The sequence below is a fragment of the Mixophyes fleayi genome, chromosome 1 (assembly GCF_038048845.1).
Source record: "Mixophyes fleayi isolate aMixFle1 chromosome 1, aMixFle1.hap1, whole genome shotgun sequence".
Taxonomy (NCBI): domain Eukaryota; kingdom Metazoa; phylum Chordata; class Amphibia; order Anura; family Limnodynastidae; genus Mixophyes; species Mixophyes fleayi.
This window is the reverse complement of record NC_134402.1, coordinates 425650933-425668067: the sequence shown is the minus strand read 5'-3', so window position 1 is coordinate 425668067 and position 17135 is coordinate 425650933. Positions and strand designations below refer to the sequence as shown.

Sequence of the window (17135 nt, the reverse complement as noted above, 5' to 3'; positions counted from 1 at the left end):
GGCTGCTATCAAAAATTGAACCCTAGTCTCTCACTGTCTCCCTCCCTCTCTGTCTGTCTGTCTGTGTCTGTGTGTAAGTGTGTGTCTATATTAGGGAATTTAGACTGTAAGCTCCAATGGGGCAGGGACTGATGTGAATGAGTTCTCTGTACAGCGCTGCGGAATTAGTGGCGCTATATAAATAAATGATGATGATGATGATGTGGATGTGATGGTGCGATTTTCCTCATTGCGCAGAAAAGGCACAGCCTAACTTGTGTCATCAAGGCCCCGCCCACTTCACAAGGAAGAAGGCGGGATCTGAGAGGGTGTCCTACTTTCACCGGAGTCAAGAAGGACTCCAACAGATTCAGGAATGTCCCAGACATTCCTGGAGGGTAGGCTGGTATTCTGTAATGCACTGCGTAATACATATGCACTACATAAATTACTGTTAATAACAATAATTAAAAGAACCTGAGGCGTCTACTTTCGGCAACATGATTTTGGTGGTAGCAAAGTAAAGATAATTAATTAAAAAAAAACAAAAACCTGATACTGATATTGTTATCATGATTAAAGTGACACTGTTACATTTACAATTCTCATGTACAAATGTCTATGGGTAAGTAATAATAAGAATGTCATTCCCTTGCCACCTCAGGCAGCACAATGACAATGCACAACTGGATAAATGCTTATTTGTGTACATCTGCGTCTGTTCTTCGGCACACAACTAAAAGATACAAAGGTGCAGCACAAAAGCTAATGATTTTTCTTTTGTGATACCACGTGCCTAATTTTGGTATTTCTGTCTGTATCAAGATTATTGCAGCAAGATGGTGTGGATTTCAGAGGTTATATAGTCACTTCACTCATCAGCAGATCGATCACCGCTACGCAAACCAGAGAAGACAATTCAAGCAAAAAAAAGTGTATTTGGCCCTGCTGGCTCTGAAATCAAACATTGTTTTTACATGTTACTTTGCCACCAACTTGTACTGTATCATTGCATCCCAAAAATCGAATTTCATGAAATGGATAATTATGCAGAGGTACAAAACTCCCGCAATGCATTCTTTGAGTTCCATTTTTGCTTTGCCATTCCACGGTAATTCTACACTTTATTAGTAAAGTCCACAGTCCGCAGAATTTATAGTCTACAGAGCAGGCGCGACAATGTTGTCGTTCTGCGCGGAACACTTAAGCCCATTATTCCGCCAGAGAAACATGAGCAAGTTATCTACATTTTCATGGTTTAAATTTATGTAAAAGTCTATAACACTTATATAAAAGTTATTTACGCTTAGTTATATGCTGTGCATACGCTCATGTAAACATTAGAATGTTACATACCTTTTCATATTTGGAAACAAATCAACTTTGAAATATATAAAGCTGTAAGAGATATTCAACAGAATAATTTAAAGATTCTGATGTGGATCTATTCATCCTGTAGAATGTATTATATCCATCATCAGAATGCCCAGGGGTAACTACATTTCTTGGAATGCTTACCAGCAAAAATGATTGGAAACAGGCCATTTGAATGTAAAAGTTTTGCTTAAATCCTGCAGTATTTGTGCAGGAGAAAATATGTAATAAAAAGAGGGTGAACATTTCCATGAATTCAGTTCATGGTTTTTTTTTACACATGAAACGTACCAGACTTTTGGATCCTACAATATCGTGAAAGACAACTTACTCTACGCAGCTACACTGCAAAGCACCAAAACACATACTAATATACAGAGTAATATTAAACATTATAGAGAATAGATGAACAAATCGATTTTGCATATTCTGAAACTCGTCAGAATTTCAGCAATTCCAGAATCAACCAAAATTTGCAGAATAATTTACGCCCTCTGTAGAGTCAGGCCAATCACATTGCATGGAATGTATGTAAAGAAAGCAATTCGGCAAGGATCAACACACTTTACATGTCTGCAGACCTAGAATCTTGACCTATAACACTGCAAGAATACATACCTCCCAACTGTCCAGATCTTAGCAGGACTTCCCAATTGGGGCCCACAAAAGTGGTGGGTCTTAACATAAAGTGGATGGGTTTTTAACCAAATGTGCCTGTTTGTAAGCGGATTTTGGGCAGTACAGGGCGGGGTTATTTTGTTCTGCTTTTGGGATTCTAAATGTTGGGAGGTATGTGAATAGATTCATTTTGGTGTGGCGTGTAAACATGTATTGTTACTATTTGTGATAGTATTTGTGATGTGAGCTGTGACCTATCAGTGGCCTGGCCTCTTTCTGTTCTGTGCACACATAATTCATTTCAAAACTTCTTTAGTGACAAAAAATCTATTGGAGATTTCTTTTCATTTTACAAACTGCCCACATCTTCACAACCCCACCTTTCTATTTAATTTGCTACTGTAATAATAATAACATCAAAATCCTATTGTTCTCTGCTCTTGTTACTAACAGTAGTCAGTCTGTCCACCCCCTCATTGAAACCTTTATTGTTTTGGGAACCCCTAAAATCAAGTTACCACCAAGTATTAAGCCTAAATGTGGCATGACCAAAAAAAGGCAAAAGTGCTCAGGCAACCTCACATTATTAAGTACATTGTACAAGAAAGAAGCAATGCTTGTGTCAGTGGTAATTAAGAAAATGAAAGTAGTGCTGATGAATCCTCATCCAACTTATTTACAATAAAAATAAAATAAAATGGGTGGAAAACATTTGTCAGTTGTGCGTAAAGCAAAGCAATCTGTGTTTGCAGATTCTGGTGACATAGTCTTACAAAATGCAATGACAATATTCCAGTGGTTCCCAAACTGTGTACCGCTGCTCTCTGGGGTGCCACGGTGATCTCATAGGGGTGCCGCGGCCAGGGCCGATGGTAAGCAAGGCGGAGGGCTACTTGGTAATTATTTTGACTTAGGGGTGCCTTGAAAAAATTATGGAGACCCTAAGGGTGCCTCGAACTGTGAAAGTTTGGGATCCACTGCAATATACAATTCTATTTTCAGAAAACATATGTTAAATATTAAGAAAGAAGCTATGGTTTCAATTATGTTTACATTACCTTATTTTGGGAGTACTGTGCGCTGAAGCCCACTTGTGACATTTCCATCTGAAATGTTTCACCTCCTTGTTTAGTTCCTAAGTAACATATATTTCATTGATCAGAGCCACTGGCATATTAAAACTTAACAGATGTGAAATAAGAATTTCTGATGTATTGTTTAGCTGAAAAGTTCAGCAGCATAAAGTTTTTCAATTGACAAAAAAATTAGTTTATTCAAATGGGTGAAGACACTTAAAGAGTGGAGGGTTTTCAGCCCTTCCTAGCCAGGTCAAAGTTACAGCATGAAACACGTGCTCTACGTCTAGGGGCTCAAGGTCATTGCCTAGAGACCCCAGTAATAGTATCACCAGGTTCACCTAGAGACTTGCATTATGCATACCTGCCTACCAATATATAGGAATCCTGAATACCCAATCAAACTGTTCCTAGCAAATACACTGAAGTATATGGGGACAATAGGAGTTGATGTTGCTTGCTGAATGCCAGGATGTAGATTTATGCCTATGATGGATTATTTCAACTAATTAGGACATAGATCTCCATCCTGTAGTAGTCAACTGGTTACGTAACAAGTACAAGTAAAAATAATAAGGATGATTATTAAAACATAAAACAATTACACTGCTATCTAATGAACAGGACAACACCAGGCTTATTCCTTCTGACCCTAAACCATAGATACTGGGACACCTTCTCATCCATTATTTAAACTGACACAAACAATTGTATTGGTGTAATACAGACAACTTAATCATTGTTCAATCAGTTAATACTGCCTGAGGTGACTGCCTGAGTTATTTAATTAAAGCAACATTGGGCCCTATCACAAGTTGTTATAAAATATATTAAAATTATGTTTATAATTTAAAATGTTTCTACCTTCAATGCTAAAAATTCTCTCTCCCAGGGTTCCAGCTTTCTCTAACAGCGCTGCTTCGTCCGACACATTGAAAAAGTACTTTTCCTTGGGATCACTTGTAATGGCTTTGATTTCATTAATCAGGTTTTTGCTGTCAATACTGTATCTATTGTAGTATCCTAAAACCTTTAAAAATGACACAAACGATCAGGTTAGCAATTTGTTGAAAACCAGTGAGTGTGCATGTTGCTAGTACATGTTTTGCACTCAAAGAAGTCTGTACCATTCCAGGGCTAACTAATTTTAAGGTAACATCTAAAACTTGTCCTTTAAAGTCTCTTATAGTCTGCTCACTCAAGGCTTTATGTATGAAGTACACACATGCACATTTAAGTTTTGTACACATGTGTATATGTGTATACCAAGCACACATCAAAATCTCATTTTGCCCTTTCCATAAAACGCTGACTTTGCACTCTGTGATTTGCATGGAATGACCTCACTCCACCCTACAGCTCCCATAATCCACTAAAAACTTTTGCTTCATAAACCTCCCAAAATCATGGCTGTTCAAATCGGGACAAGGAGGGTGATGAGGATAGGCCATTAAATGTCAGGGGCGTGGTTTTATCATTTTGGGGGCGTGGCCACATTCCTGAGGGTGCGTATTGTGCTTTCTCAAGCACTTGGCCGCCCCTGACTATAGCCTCCACTCCCTTAGGACAATGACCGTGACTCGCTCATGCAGCACACATTCACTGCGGGATGAAAGTGAATTGAGCTGTCCTGGTCAGGACAGGGGGACAAAACCCTCAAATCAAGACTGTCAGGTCTTTAAATCAGTTGGGAGGTATGTAAACCTGTGCACTTTTGCTAAAAACGTAGACGCACTTGCGCAAATTGAAGAGCATGGCACTACCATAGACAGCCATTTTGCCCTTTGTAAATTACCCCCCTAAGTATCGAAACTGAATCCTATAGATATTTGGTGGACAAGTGCCATGAAATCAATTGCAATGGGCGGGTAGCTGTGCGGTGGTTTGATTAAATGAGTAAAATAAGTGCATCAGGTTACCCTACACCCCCTTTCTGTGTCTCTTTTTGCTCACTAGGTAACAGGTGTAGGTTCTTTTATGTGGCTGAACATGGGCAACATTCTACACCAGCCAGTCATGTGCTGAGCAAAATACTTTAATGTATGTGCAGCGCAGACCCCTCTGTGTGCAATGTTTGGGGATAAGTCAAATATAAAGGAATGAAAAGAGTTCAAAATATCTGGGTTTAGTCATCATACTAGACTAACATAGTCACTGTTTTTCTTTTGTGCACCTAAGCTGAAACTTCTTTGGTACAGAAGTTCACCAGAAGCTCACGGCATTAAATTGATACTTCATCCTATTAATGCTATTGTTTGCATCAGTTTCTATTTAGTATTGTTTCAATTTGACCAAAGCACAACATACCAATACTTCCAAATGACACGCCTATTCAATAAAATAAGTGAAACTCGGTGTTGACATACCGCTATGCCAAATCGGATGATCTTATCCTGTTCACAGAGCTTGATCACTTCTGTTAGCATTGCATTGTCATGAGATTCTCCATCAGTGATGACCACCATCACCTTGCTGGCGCTGGCACGACCTCCGTATCCTGCCGTGAACGCGTTCTGCCTGTAGCACGTGGTAAAGAGAGAAATTGGTTATTTAGTGAATGACGCAAATAAGTTGGAACTGTTTGATTTACAATGAAAGGGGGTGTTCTCCTAAATTAAAATGTTCACATTTAAACCACTGTTATAAAAGACAAGCTGCACAGTGTGTGGTCAGTGAGACTCTTTGTCCGTGTGCCCTGATTTAGAGCACACCTGCCGACTTTGAATGATTGAGCTCCGGGAGATCCTGGACAGGGGGCGTGGTCGGAGGGCGCAAGGGGCAGGGCGCTGTCATGTGCATCATTTTGCCCCCGCAGCGTAATCGTCATTATATCGCGGGAGACGGGGCCAAAATGACATGATTCGCCGCAAATCGCGTCATTGAGATTCCCATCCTGCCCATTTCACATGGAAGTGGACAGGATGCAGGAGAATTACCTGCTGTCTCGGGAGTCCGGGAGACCTACCCGAATTTCGGGAGTCTCCTGGACATTCCGGGAGAGTTGACAAGTATGATTTAGGTTTATGGGCGACATTTAGAAAGTGAAAGCAATGTCTGATTGGTTGGTATTTGTACTAGTTTAGCTTTCACATTCACTAACCACATTCTTGATGCCGTCTGTACTCACTGCTCTGTGACTAACCAGCAGCCAGACACAGAGCAATTTTATACAGCACCTCGTTGACAGGCATTTGGAAAAGGTAAAATTAAAAATTCCCCCATGTGCTCTCTATTTTTCCACCACCAATAGTAAGAAATGCTTCCTTGTACTGAGGCACCTTCTGTCTAATTGATGTAGCTATTTAATATACTGCTTGCACTGGATTCACATGTTATTAAACATGATCTAGGTACCATTTTCCAATTCCACTATTTGGATATCTATTAAACCAAAGAAACTGGCTTACTTCCCCTGGAAAAAAATAGTTCATTGGTTTAAATATATACAAGCTGTGCTATTTTACTACTGACATATGCCACTGATCTTACATATTCCTATTGTGTTACTCTATGTGATGTGTCTACAACCTACCTGCCCACTCTCCCAGAGTGCCTAGTATGGATATTTTAAAGGAGAAAAAATGCAGGTGGTCCAGTTACCCAGTCTAAAGTAGCTCACTAGGGGACCGTCCCGGGGGGCAGATGTCCCGAGCATTTGCTGGGGCGCAGGGCATCTGCCCCACGAAATTCATACACATATGTTACATACGAACATATGTGTACGAATTTCGGTGTGCAATATGGAAATTGGTATCTAACGCAAAAAATTTAATGTACGTCCAATTCTTCTAGCATTGCCACCAATTTAACCCTTACAAAAGCAATCAGATGAGCTCCAAATATCCGTGGTCCCTCTTAAATGCTTGATACAAAGAAAATAATCACTGCAAATGTACAAATATACCTATATTGTTCAGTGTTTAGACAATACGGTGGTCGGCTTAAAGCTGAACTGTAGAGCATCTCTTCCCCTATGAAACAATATCCTAGTGAGTCCTTTACATTAATGTTGTCCGAGAACACTTGTTAAAACACAAAAGTGATTGACATACCTGGTAAAATCGATTGCTTTGAAGGTGTTTGTCTGATCTCCACCCATCTGCGTGATACCCGATATTGCTTTGCTCATGTCTTCTCTATTTTTATATGTGTTCATTCTAAACATCACGCTGGGATAATTTCCATACTGTATGAGGCTCACCTTTTAAAAAAAAAAAACACAGACATCCGGAATTATCAGAAGTACAACGTATGTATATAGGAAATACTAAAGTAAGCAAAAACTTTCTTGAAACCGCAATTGGTACAGCTGTCACGGGCTACATTATACCACATCTTCCCTCGGTGTCACACCACTGCAGTCGTAAGCAGGCGCGTTTAGATGGGAATAACTCTGCAAATGTGCATTTTTTTATGAGCATGTCAATGTAACGCTATGCAATCAAACGTACATTCTACTCTGCATCAGGCTTTAGGTGTTGTAGAACTATTAATTTTGTGTCTTCTTTAGCATGATGGGAGGTGTTGTGTATATATATTTATATATATACACACACACTCTAAACCAGGGCCACCATCATGGGGGTACAGGTAGTGCAGCAGTCTGGGGCCCCCAGCCCTTGGCTAGGAAGGCCTCCATAATGTATTAAGGGATATAGAAGGCTCCATTTCTAGACTCCATTTCTAGTTGCCCTGGAGATGTGAAGGGTAGGGAGAGGCCTCCCTGCTGAATTAAGGGATGTCAGGAACCCACGGCTTCTGCCATTTGAGCCAGTCCCAGGCGCCCAGGTGCACATCTTCCCAAGAAAGAGGCGCCCGGCTCCCAGTCAGAGAGTCACGACAAGGCAGAGAGTCTGTCTGCAGCATCACTGACACCATGTAATTAATAACATCACAACACTGCCAATGGAGAGGATCCGAAAGGAGCTCTCAAGAAGAAGCAGAAAGGTGAGTAAACTACTGCAGGTGTTAGATTAAACCAAAGACGGGGGGTGACTGAAGAGAACAAAGGGAAGGCAAATGTTGGGTAGAGGATAACTTAAAATATGGGGTGGGGTGAGAGAAGGAAGGAGGGGGACCATGCCTGTTACACTTGTACTGGGCCCGGCAATTTCTTGTTCCAGTCCTGCTCTAAACTTGGAACACATTTTTCTTCCAGTGAAACTAATTCTGAAGATGTCCAAGAAAACACAACTAAACAAGATATTATTAATGTTGAAAATTTGGCAGCCAAGGCATGTGCATGTTACCCTAGCTATTTGGCTGACTAATTAAATTGTGTGTGTTACTTAGGTGCCTAGTAGTAAAACAGAAACCTGCTAACATTTGATTCACAAATTGTTAAATTTATTTTGTGTAGTGAAGAATGAACTTGATAAACTACGCACAAATTGTAGAGAATTGTCTCTGTTGATGTTTTTCCTCTGCAGAGGTGTTGATACCTGTTCTATTCAGCAGTCCAGTTTACAGAGGTGCCAAGCACTGGTGATACAATTTTCTGATTGTGCTTTAATGTTGGTGGAACACTTAAGGCTGATATTCTACAGGTGAAATATGCAACATTCCATGCCCTGATGCGGAACTAGGCGAATATTCCATGGAATTGCTTTGGAAATTTCACTCGTCTCTAACACATAAAGGGACCATAAAAGTTTCCAACATTTTTACCATACTTTGCACAACACCATGGTTATCTCTCTGGAGATTTGTTCTTAACGTGTGAATCAGAAAGGTTTACGTCAAATCCAAACATGTCTGAAATGGTTTATAAATCTTTAACAATTTGGAAGCTTTGAGGCCCAATGTTGTACTGCACAGGGGTCAATCATTGGGTTTTCCACTTGTTCATAGATAACATAAAGCAAATAATGCAGTACACTGGGGCTGACTAAGTTGCAAGGTGAAAATATGAGAAAGCTTAAATAAATATTACCAAAACATATACTAGTAACTGTTAAATCATTTTTCAGAATTTTAAGCTTGACACTTTTGGCTTTTTAAACCAAAAAACAAACTGTGATGCCAAAATATAGGAACAAGCTTACATTTTTTCCAGGTTCGTTTTTTTGACCTCTCAGCAAACCATGGTTAAGAGAACAGATAGAACAATTTGGGGTCACGCTGGAAATTAGGTCCATGATAAATGTCCTTTCCACCAATTCATAACCTTTCCTTCAAACACTGTGTATGAATTTCACTACAAAATGCTACTTGAATGTATTGTTGAATATTCCGCATGACTGATTACCTGAGTCTTTGTAGGTCCAATATCTAACCCCTCCACAAACTTCTCCAAGAAATTGCGCACTGCCGACCAGGGATAAATACTGTTTGATCCATCACACACAATAGCAATATCGATGAATGAAGAACAGGCTAACAGAAAAAGAATAACACAGTGAAACTTTCATCGATAATAATATTAACTTTAAAAATATACTAGCTATATATATATATATATATATATATTTATTTATTTTTAACAGGAGACTGCTGCATTCCATATACTTATAAAGCTTTAGGGCTAGTACCTACGGGCATTTAAACTCTTCTGACTTTTCACTGTTAATACAATGCAGAGCATACAAATGCATGTACTACTAAAACCCTGGTGTGATAACGCCCCTGGAACGCTCTTCCACATATGGTCATCTATCTAGTTTCTGGAATGAAGTGTTCAGCCCTTAGGCTTCGGGCCTGTGGCTGCTCTCTCACACTTATACTCCAATTCCTCAATGTAAAGCACCTGAATAATGCTGTTGTCCCTGTGCACTGGCGGTCTAGGTCCCCCATTTTAATTAGCGAATGACTCAAACGCGTGGATTTGTATATTTCCATGGATGATGCTATGTTATCTGCCATGGATAAGTATGCAGTCTTTATGGACACTTGGTTTAGTTGGCTGGAGTTTAAGGAATCAGTTGAATTTAAATCACCCTTTTCCCCTCCATCCCTGGTAGTTGGAGATGACGTTTGACATCAGTCTGGCTTCCCTGATCACCCATGGCTTTCCACTCACTCCATGATTTCACTTGGAATCTACCACTTCTGTTTACACCTCGTGACTGCATGGGAACCCTCCCTTTCTCCAACATTCTTTCCTTCCCTGCTCTCCCACATTCTTTCCTTCCCTGCTCTCCATCCACCTTGCGTCCCACAATGTGTCCCCCATTCTCTGTTGTAATACAGAAATGTAAATGTTCTGACATGATCACTGTCTAGCTACATACTCTACGTTATCATGTCAGATGACATCTCTTTTGATATGTCTTTCTTACGTTCTTTATAGCTTTGTATCCACTTTATTGCTTTTGTATTCAGAAACTTCTAAATAATTTATAAAAAAATAAAAATGATACAACCTAGGCTATTGTATGCTCCAATACCTATTTACCTTCATACTTGTCCCTGCATGCCTTTTCATGGCAGCGTGTTTTTTTTGGACACTGCATGTTCCATTTCAGTACATTCATAGCATTGTACTTGAAAAAGTCTATTGATTGTGACGCATTGTGTACATACCCACTAGGAGTTAACAAGAACTGTTTAACCAGCATTGGGCTGTATTTTTTGTGTCAATGGCCCATTTATTTCACTGGAGTTGTGCACTACAAGGAGAAACTTCATTGAAATGAATGGGTCAAGGACATGAATGGGCCACTGACATGAATGGGGCTCCCCAGCATTGTTAGTTTGTCTTTCCCAATATCAATAGATGCTCAATTCATCGGTATTGCAATGTGATCAAAGCAAAGAGTCCCTGGGACTCTCCTTGCCACCAGCCAATCACATTGTGTGTAAGGGAAGTCCTAGTCAATTAAATTCACAATCAATGTGAACGACTAGAAGTGTATCAGCAATAGGTTGAAAACGGGGACTGGCCCAAATGTAAGAGCTAAAAAAAACCAAGTCTGCTTGGATTGTCATTTTACCTTGGACCTGCATGATCCGATTAATTAGAAAATTTATAGTGTAAATTAAATATCTAAATTTCCCCTAACATATGAAAAATATATTTTTTTTACTTACTTTGAAGAGCTGGAGAAAAACTTCTAAGCACTTGAAAAGTCGAGCTAACATCAGAGCACACCCCGGTGGCATAATAATCCTTCCCACATTGCTGAGCCCATAAAGGACCGCATGTCTGCATGGAAATAAAATATATAACCAGCTTAACATATATTCACATACCATATAAATATGTCAGTAAACTGCCTTTTCATGAATACAAGTGGTGACTGTATAAATATGTAAAACTGTTCTACAGGTATCTGTGGAGAGAAGGAGGTGTTCCCCATTACAGCCAATCAGATTCTGACCTTTTTCTAGTACAGCTTAGAAAATTAACTCCAATGTCTAATTGACTGATGGCTGGTGGTGACATCACCTTCTATTCACAGCTACCTGTGGAATTGTGTATAACACATCCCAGGATATGATAATTTCCAAGTTTATAAATAACAAGTGCAATCTCACTTACAGGTTTACACAGAAAGCAAGTACGATGCTGGTACCTATTGCCAGCGTGATATGTGTTTCAGAATACAATGGTGATCTGTTCCCAAATACCACTGCGGTCAGTGTGAAATGTATCAGAGGAAATAGAAACTGGAACTGAAACGTATTATCCCATGGGGGAAAGATACCTGACTTCTGTTTCCATCTCCTTGCACTTTTACTTTATCTATATACAATGTTATATATATATATAAATATAGAGAGAGAGTGAGAGTGGTCGATCGAAGTGGAAATTTAGAAGTGGGGTTATGGAGAATATAAGTGAATGATAACTTGATTTTTTTTGTTTAACACTTCTCTCCTCGCTGCCTGAATGATTCACACCCCACCAAAAAAATCTGTGTCTGTGCATTCCCATCTTTCATTACTACTTATGTTTCATTGTGGCTGCATCCCTGGCATTCCCATTCTTAAGCTGTCTCTCCCTTCACAGTTTACCTTTTATCTATGCCCCTGCACCATCTTCTCCTCTGTCCCTATCACTTATCCCCCTGCACCATCTTCTCCTCTGTCCCTATCACTTATCCCCCTGCACCATCTTCTCCTCTGTCCCTATCACTTATCCCCCTGCACCATCTTCTCCTCTGTCCTTATCACTTATCCCCCTGCACCATATTCTCCTCTGTCCCTATCACTTATCCCCCTGCACCATCTTCTCCTCTGTCCCTATCACTTATCCCCCTGCACCATCTTCTCCTCTGTCCTTATCACTTATCCCCCTGCACCATCTTCTCCACTGTCTCCCACACATATCCCCCTGCACAATCTTCTTCTCTGTCCCTATCACTTATCCCCGTGCACCATCTACACCCCTGTTTCCCTCACATATCCCCCTGCACCATCTTCTCCCCTATCTCTAACACACATCCCCCTGCACCATCTTCCCCCTGTCCCTCTCACATATCCCCCTGCATCATCTCCTCCCTTGTTTCTCTCTGCTGCTGAGGTCCCAAGCTACATACAATGAATGTGTACACCGGCACACTTTGATTTTATATATATATATATATATATATATATATATATATATATATATATATATATACAGATATATATTTATATGTATCCGTGTAATACAATACACACACTATATGGACAAAAGTATTTGGACGCTTCACCATTACACCAACGGGGACTGTAATGATATTGTATTCAAATATATATACTTTTATATGGAGTTGGTCTCCCTTTTATAGCATTAACAGCTTCCACTGAAGGCTTTCCATAAGATGTTGGAGTGTATCTGTGGGAATTTGTGCCCATTCATTCCGTAGAGCATTTATGAGGTCAGGCACTGATGTTGGACGACAAGGCCTGGCTCACAATCTCTGTTCCAGTTCATCCCAAAGGTGTTCGATGGGGTTGAGGTCAGGGCTCTGTTCGGGCCAGTAAAGTTCTTCCACACTGAATTCATCAAACCATGTCTTGGTAGACCTTGCTTTGTGCACTGGGGCACAGTGATGTTGGAATACAAAAGGGCCTTCCCTAAACTGTTGCAACAAAGTTGGAAGCATAGCATTGTTCAAAAGGACAGTATGCTGAAACATTAAAATTGCCCTTCACTGGAGATAAGGGGCCTAGCCCAAACCCTTAAAAACAGTCCCATACCATTACCCCTCCTCCACCAAATTTCACAGTTGGCATAATGCAGTAGAGCATTCTCCTGGCATCCTCCAAACCCAGACTCGCTCATCTGACTGCCAAACAGAGAAACGTGATTCGTCACTCCAAAGAACACGTTTCCAGTGATCCACAGTTCAGTGTTGGTGTGCTTTATGCCACTCCATCCGACGCTTTCCTTTGGTCTTGGTGATATGAGGGTTGCATGCAGCTGCTTGGCCATGAAAACCCATTCCTTTAAGCTCTCGCGGCACACTTTTTGTGCTTACATTAATGCCAGTGGAAGTTCGGAACCTCTCTGCTATGGAATCAGCAGAGCATTGGCGATTTTTCCGCACCATACGCCTTAGCAGTCATTGACCCCACTCTGTGATTTTACGTGGTCTTCCGCTTCCAGGCTAAGTTGCTGTTGTTCCTAAATGCTTCCACTTTCTAATAATATCACTTACAGTTGAACGAGTTCCACAAACTGTCTTATTGCAAAGGTGGCATCCTATCACAGTACCGCGCTTGAAGTCGCTGAGTTCTTCAGAATGACTCATTTTGTAACATAAATATTTGCAAATGGAGACTGCATGGCTAGGTGCTTGATTTTATACACCCCTGCTAATGGGTCTGATAGAAGCACCTCAATTCAATAATTAATAGGTGTGACTATATATTTTTGTCCATATAGTGTGTGTGTGTGTGTGTGTGTGTTATTATTATTATCCTTTATTTGTTAGGCACCACAAGAGTTCCGCAGCACCGTACACAGTACAAACAGTAGACTATACAGAGTGAGACATAACTGAACAGTAAACAATAAATACCAAAACTTCAGAGGCTCCAGGCAGGCTGATGCAGTACAGACGGAGCAGAAGAACAGGTATGGAGACAGGAGGGAAGAGGGCCCTGCTCAAATGAGCTTACATCCTAAGGGAGGGTGAACAAAACTCAAGCACAAAGGGAGCCAGTTGACGTGTAAGAGGCAGAAGAGGGGCGGGTAGGACAGGTTAGGTGGAAGATTGGTAGGCTTTAAGGAACAGATGGGTTTTGAGTGTCCGTTTGAAGGAGCTTAGATTGGGAGAGAGACGGATGGAGCGGGGGAGGTCGTTCCAGTGAAGGGGGGCTGCACGGGAGAAGTCCTGGATTCTGGAGTGGGATGAGGTGACCAGGGTGGAGGAGAGGCGACGGTCATTTGCCGAGCGCAGGGAGCGGGCAGGAGTGTGAATGGAGAGCAAATTAGAGATATAGGGGGCAGTAGACTGGGAGAGGGCCTTGTACGTGGTGGTCAGGAGTTTGAACAGGATTCTGAAGGGGATGGGGAGCCAGTGAAGGGCAAGGCAGATGTGTGTATGTGTGTGTGTGTGTGTGTGTGTGTGTGTGTATATATATATATATATGTATATTTATATATGTATATATATATATATATATATATATATATATGTATATGGGTGGGGTACGTAATTCTGCCACTGTAATTGTTGGCATTTAGCCTGCTGTTCATGTCATTAGGCTAATTGCAGTGCTGACATTACAAGAGTAATGGAGGCGGGTGTAGGGTGTAGCTGCCGGAACCGTCTCCATTACCTTTTTAATGTCGGCATTGTGATTAGCGACAATGTCAATGTCGCCAATTACACTAGCAAAATTGTGAACCTGTCAGCACAATGGAACCGTCGGCATTTAGCTCGTCGGCAGGTTAAATGTTAACATTTCCAGTGCTGGAATTATGCCGGCTACCTAGGTCACGCATGTGCAGAGGCACTGTAGACTGGCTGGCGAAGCGGTAATAGTCCTCTTACTACTACCAGCCAGTATCACCAGGGAGCTGATTATCACTCTGTTCAAGCTACTAAAACATCTACAAAAGCTATGTATTAACTTATAATAAAAAAAGTATTCCACAATACGTACAATGACCACAGCAATTTTATGAAACAAATGTCCTCTTCAACAATTGTGTTTATTTCATTCTCAACCTACCAAAAATCCACCTGTATTTTCATTTCTTATCAGCGTCAGTCCAAGGTTCATCTCCTCCTTTATCTCAGTGACATTTGGGATTATAGTTGCACCTGCAAGAAACATATTCCTTTAACTTCATTTATACACTGAATTGCAAATGGGTTAATGTGTCACAGTGGATTATTCATTATAAAAGAGCAGAAAGACAGATAAGCAGGTTTAATAGGCATTTCTTATTGGTAACCTTCACACTTTTGCAGTGAAACACGAGAAATATTCAGCAAATTAGAGATTCACAGGAAAAGCAAAATTATGAAATGCGTGGGGTAAATAGAGAATTTTGTGTTATAAATAATAGGGTGAAATACAACTTACTTGCTAAGTTCATTTTATCACATTTTGTTGTTGGTGAGTTAACAGGACATTTATAGACATCTCCCATCCTGTTCTTGGGATATCCGCTCCATGGAGAACTAACCAATAACCTAAATGTAGTAAACGAGTGTTAGTTGTCCACTTACCAGACTGCAGTAAAATGATCTTGCATGTATGTCGGTTTATTGATACAGTAACAGTGGACATATGCACAGTGAAGGCAACAAATTTGTAGTCTGTTGTTATAATCATCAAAATATGGCTTTTCACGTCACCATCCAAACATTCCCGATTGAACAATCAGTACAAACGTGCTTTAACCCTATACTGCTCAGAGGGCACCAATCCTGTGAGACTGCATCTGTATTGGCTTTCGGCAATAGGGGATGTCCCATGATAATCAGAACTTTTGGGGAGATGGATGGGGGATGGCAACAGTGAGGCATTTAGTGGTAGACACTAGTACAAAAACTAATTTACTCTTCTGTAATATAAACACAATGGAGCTCTATCAACCAAGCTCTGTCGGGGTTGAAACACAATGGGTCAAAAAGTATATTAGTCACATGGAAAGGGTCTATATTGTATACAAGTCACCATAAATGGGGTCTGCATTATACATTAGTCACCAGAAATAGGCTATGTACATTGGTGAACAAGAAAAGGGTAATATTGAATTCAAGCCAGCAGAAAGGAGTCTGTCTTGTACACTAGCCACATGAAATAGTGTCTATTTGTATTGGAACTCAACATTCATAGCTGCGGCAGTGCTTCAGCATCATGTGGTCTGTCAAAGAGCAGCACCTAATTTTTGACAAGTTCAGCTTAATGACCCTATTTTATCAAAAAGCTGACATGTACCCTGTACACTTATTCTTTTGTATATTGCTTAACACATCGGTTGTGACAAGAACAATGGTTACATTCCAGAGAATAAAGCTCCATTTGTCAGAAACCGCAGGGTTAAGCTCTCCACGCAATAGAACAGGTCTGAGGCCCCACACAAAGTGGACTAGTCGGGGATGTGAACAAATATGAGGAAGCTTGAGAATGCTCAATGGTGTAAATAGAGATAAGGGAAGAGAAGCGGTTTGAGAGAAGTTGCAGATAGAAGGAAACAACAGCTGTCGGTAAAGACAAAGCAGGACATGGTGTCAGTGTGTGTAGTGATCCTCTACATGTGAGAAAATTAGCTCTTCAAAGTCATAATGAGCAGGAGAAACCCTGAAACAATAAATACAACTAAAACAAAACAAACAATTTGATTTTTGCAGAGATCAATTATGTATAATTTAACACAATATATTTAGCAAAATGATGGTGTTCTGTTACAACATTTTAGTCTATGTATAATATGTATTGTGTCCACTCTGTCACAGTAAAAAATGGACTTCTTAGTAAACAGTAATGCAATTTCCTTTTTATTTTCAGCAGAAAAGCAAAAGAAATAACGTTACATTTATGCTGCACTTCAAGTCAAAAATGTAATGCCCAACTGATGACACCAGAACCCCAACTTGTACATAGGAAAGCACCATTAATTAATTTGGTGAGTTTCATTATACAGTACAAGTTCCTGTTTTCCAGCCTTGTGCAATGAACGAGTCTCCCTGAGGGAGGTTC

The 17135-nt window shown here is 40.4% G+C and overlaps 1 protein-coding gene across 1 annotated transcript in view; it reads right to left on the bottom strand.

Annotated features, from left to right (window-relative positions):
• The window catches only part of ITGA2 (integrin subunit alpha 2), a 117248-nt gene that overhangs the window by 46150 nt on the left and 53963 nt on the right, over positions 1 to 17135 (bottom strand). The window contains exons 3-10 of the mRNA XM_075183960.1: positions 15513 to 15622; positions 15156 to 15247; positions 11076 to 11190; positions 9295 to 9422; positions 7100 to 7248; positions 5414 to 5564; positions 3912 to 4077; positions 3030 to 3106 (exon numbers count right to left, since the gene is read on the bottom strand). Coding sequence (XP_075040061.1) covers positions 3030 to 3106; positions 3912 to 4077; positions 5414 to 5564; positions 7100 to 7248; positions 9295 to 9422; positions 11076 to 11190; positions 15156 to 15247; positions 15513 to 15622 — 988 coding nt within the window. The remainder of the gene's footprint in view (positions 1 to 3029; positions 3107 to 3911; positions 4078 to 5413; positions 5565 to 7099; positions 7249 to 9294; positions 9423 to 11075; positions 11191 to 15155; positions 15248 to 15512; positions 15623 to 17135) is intronic.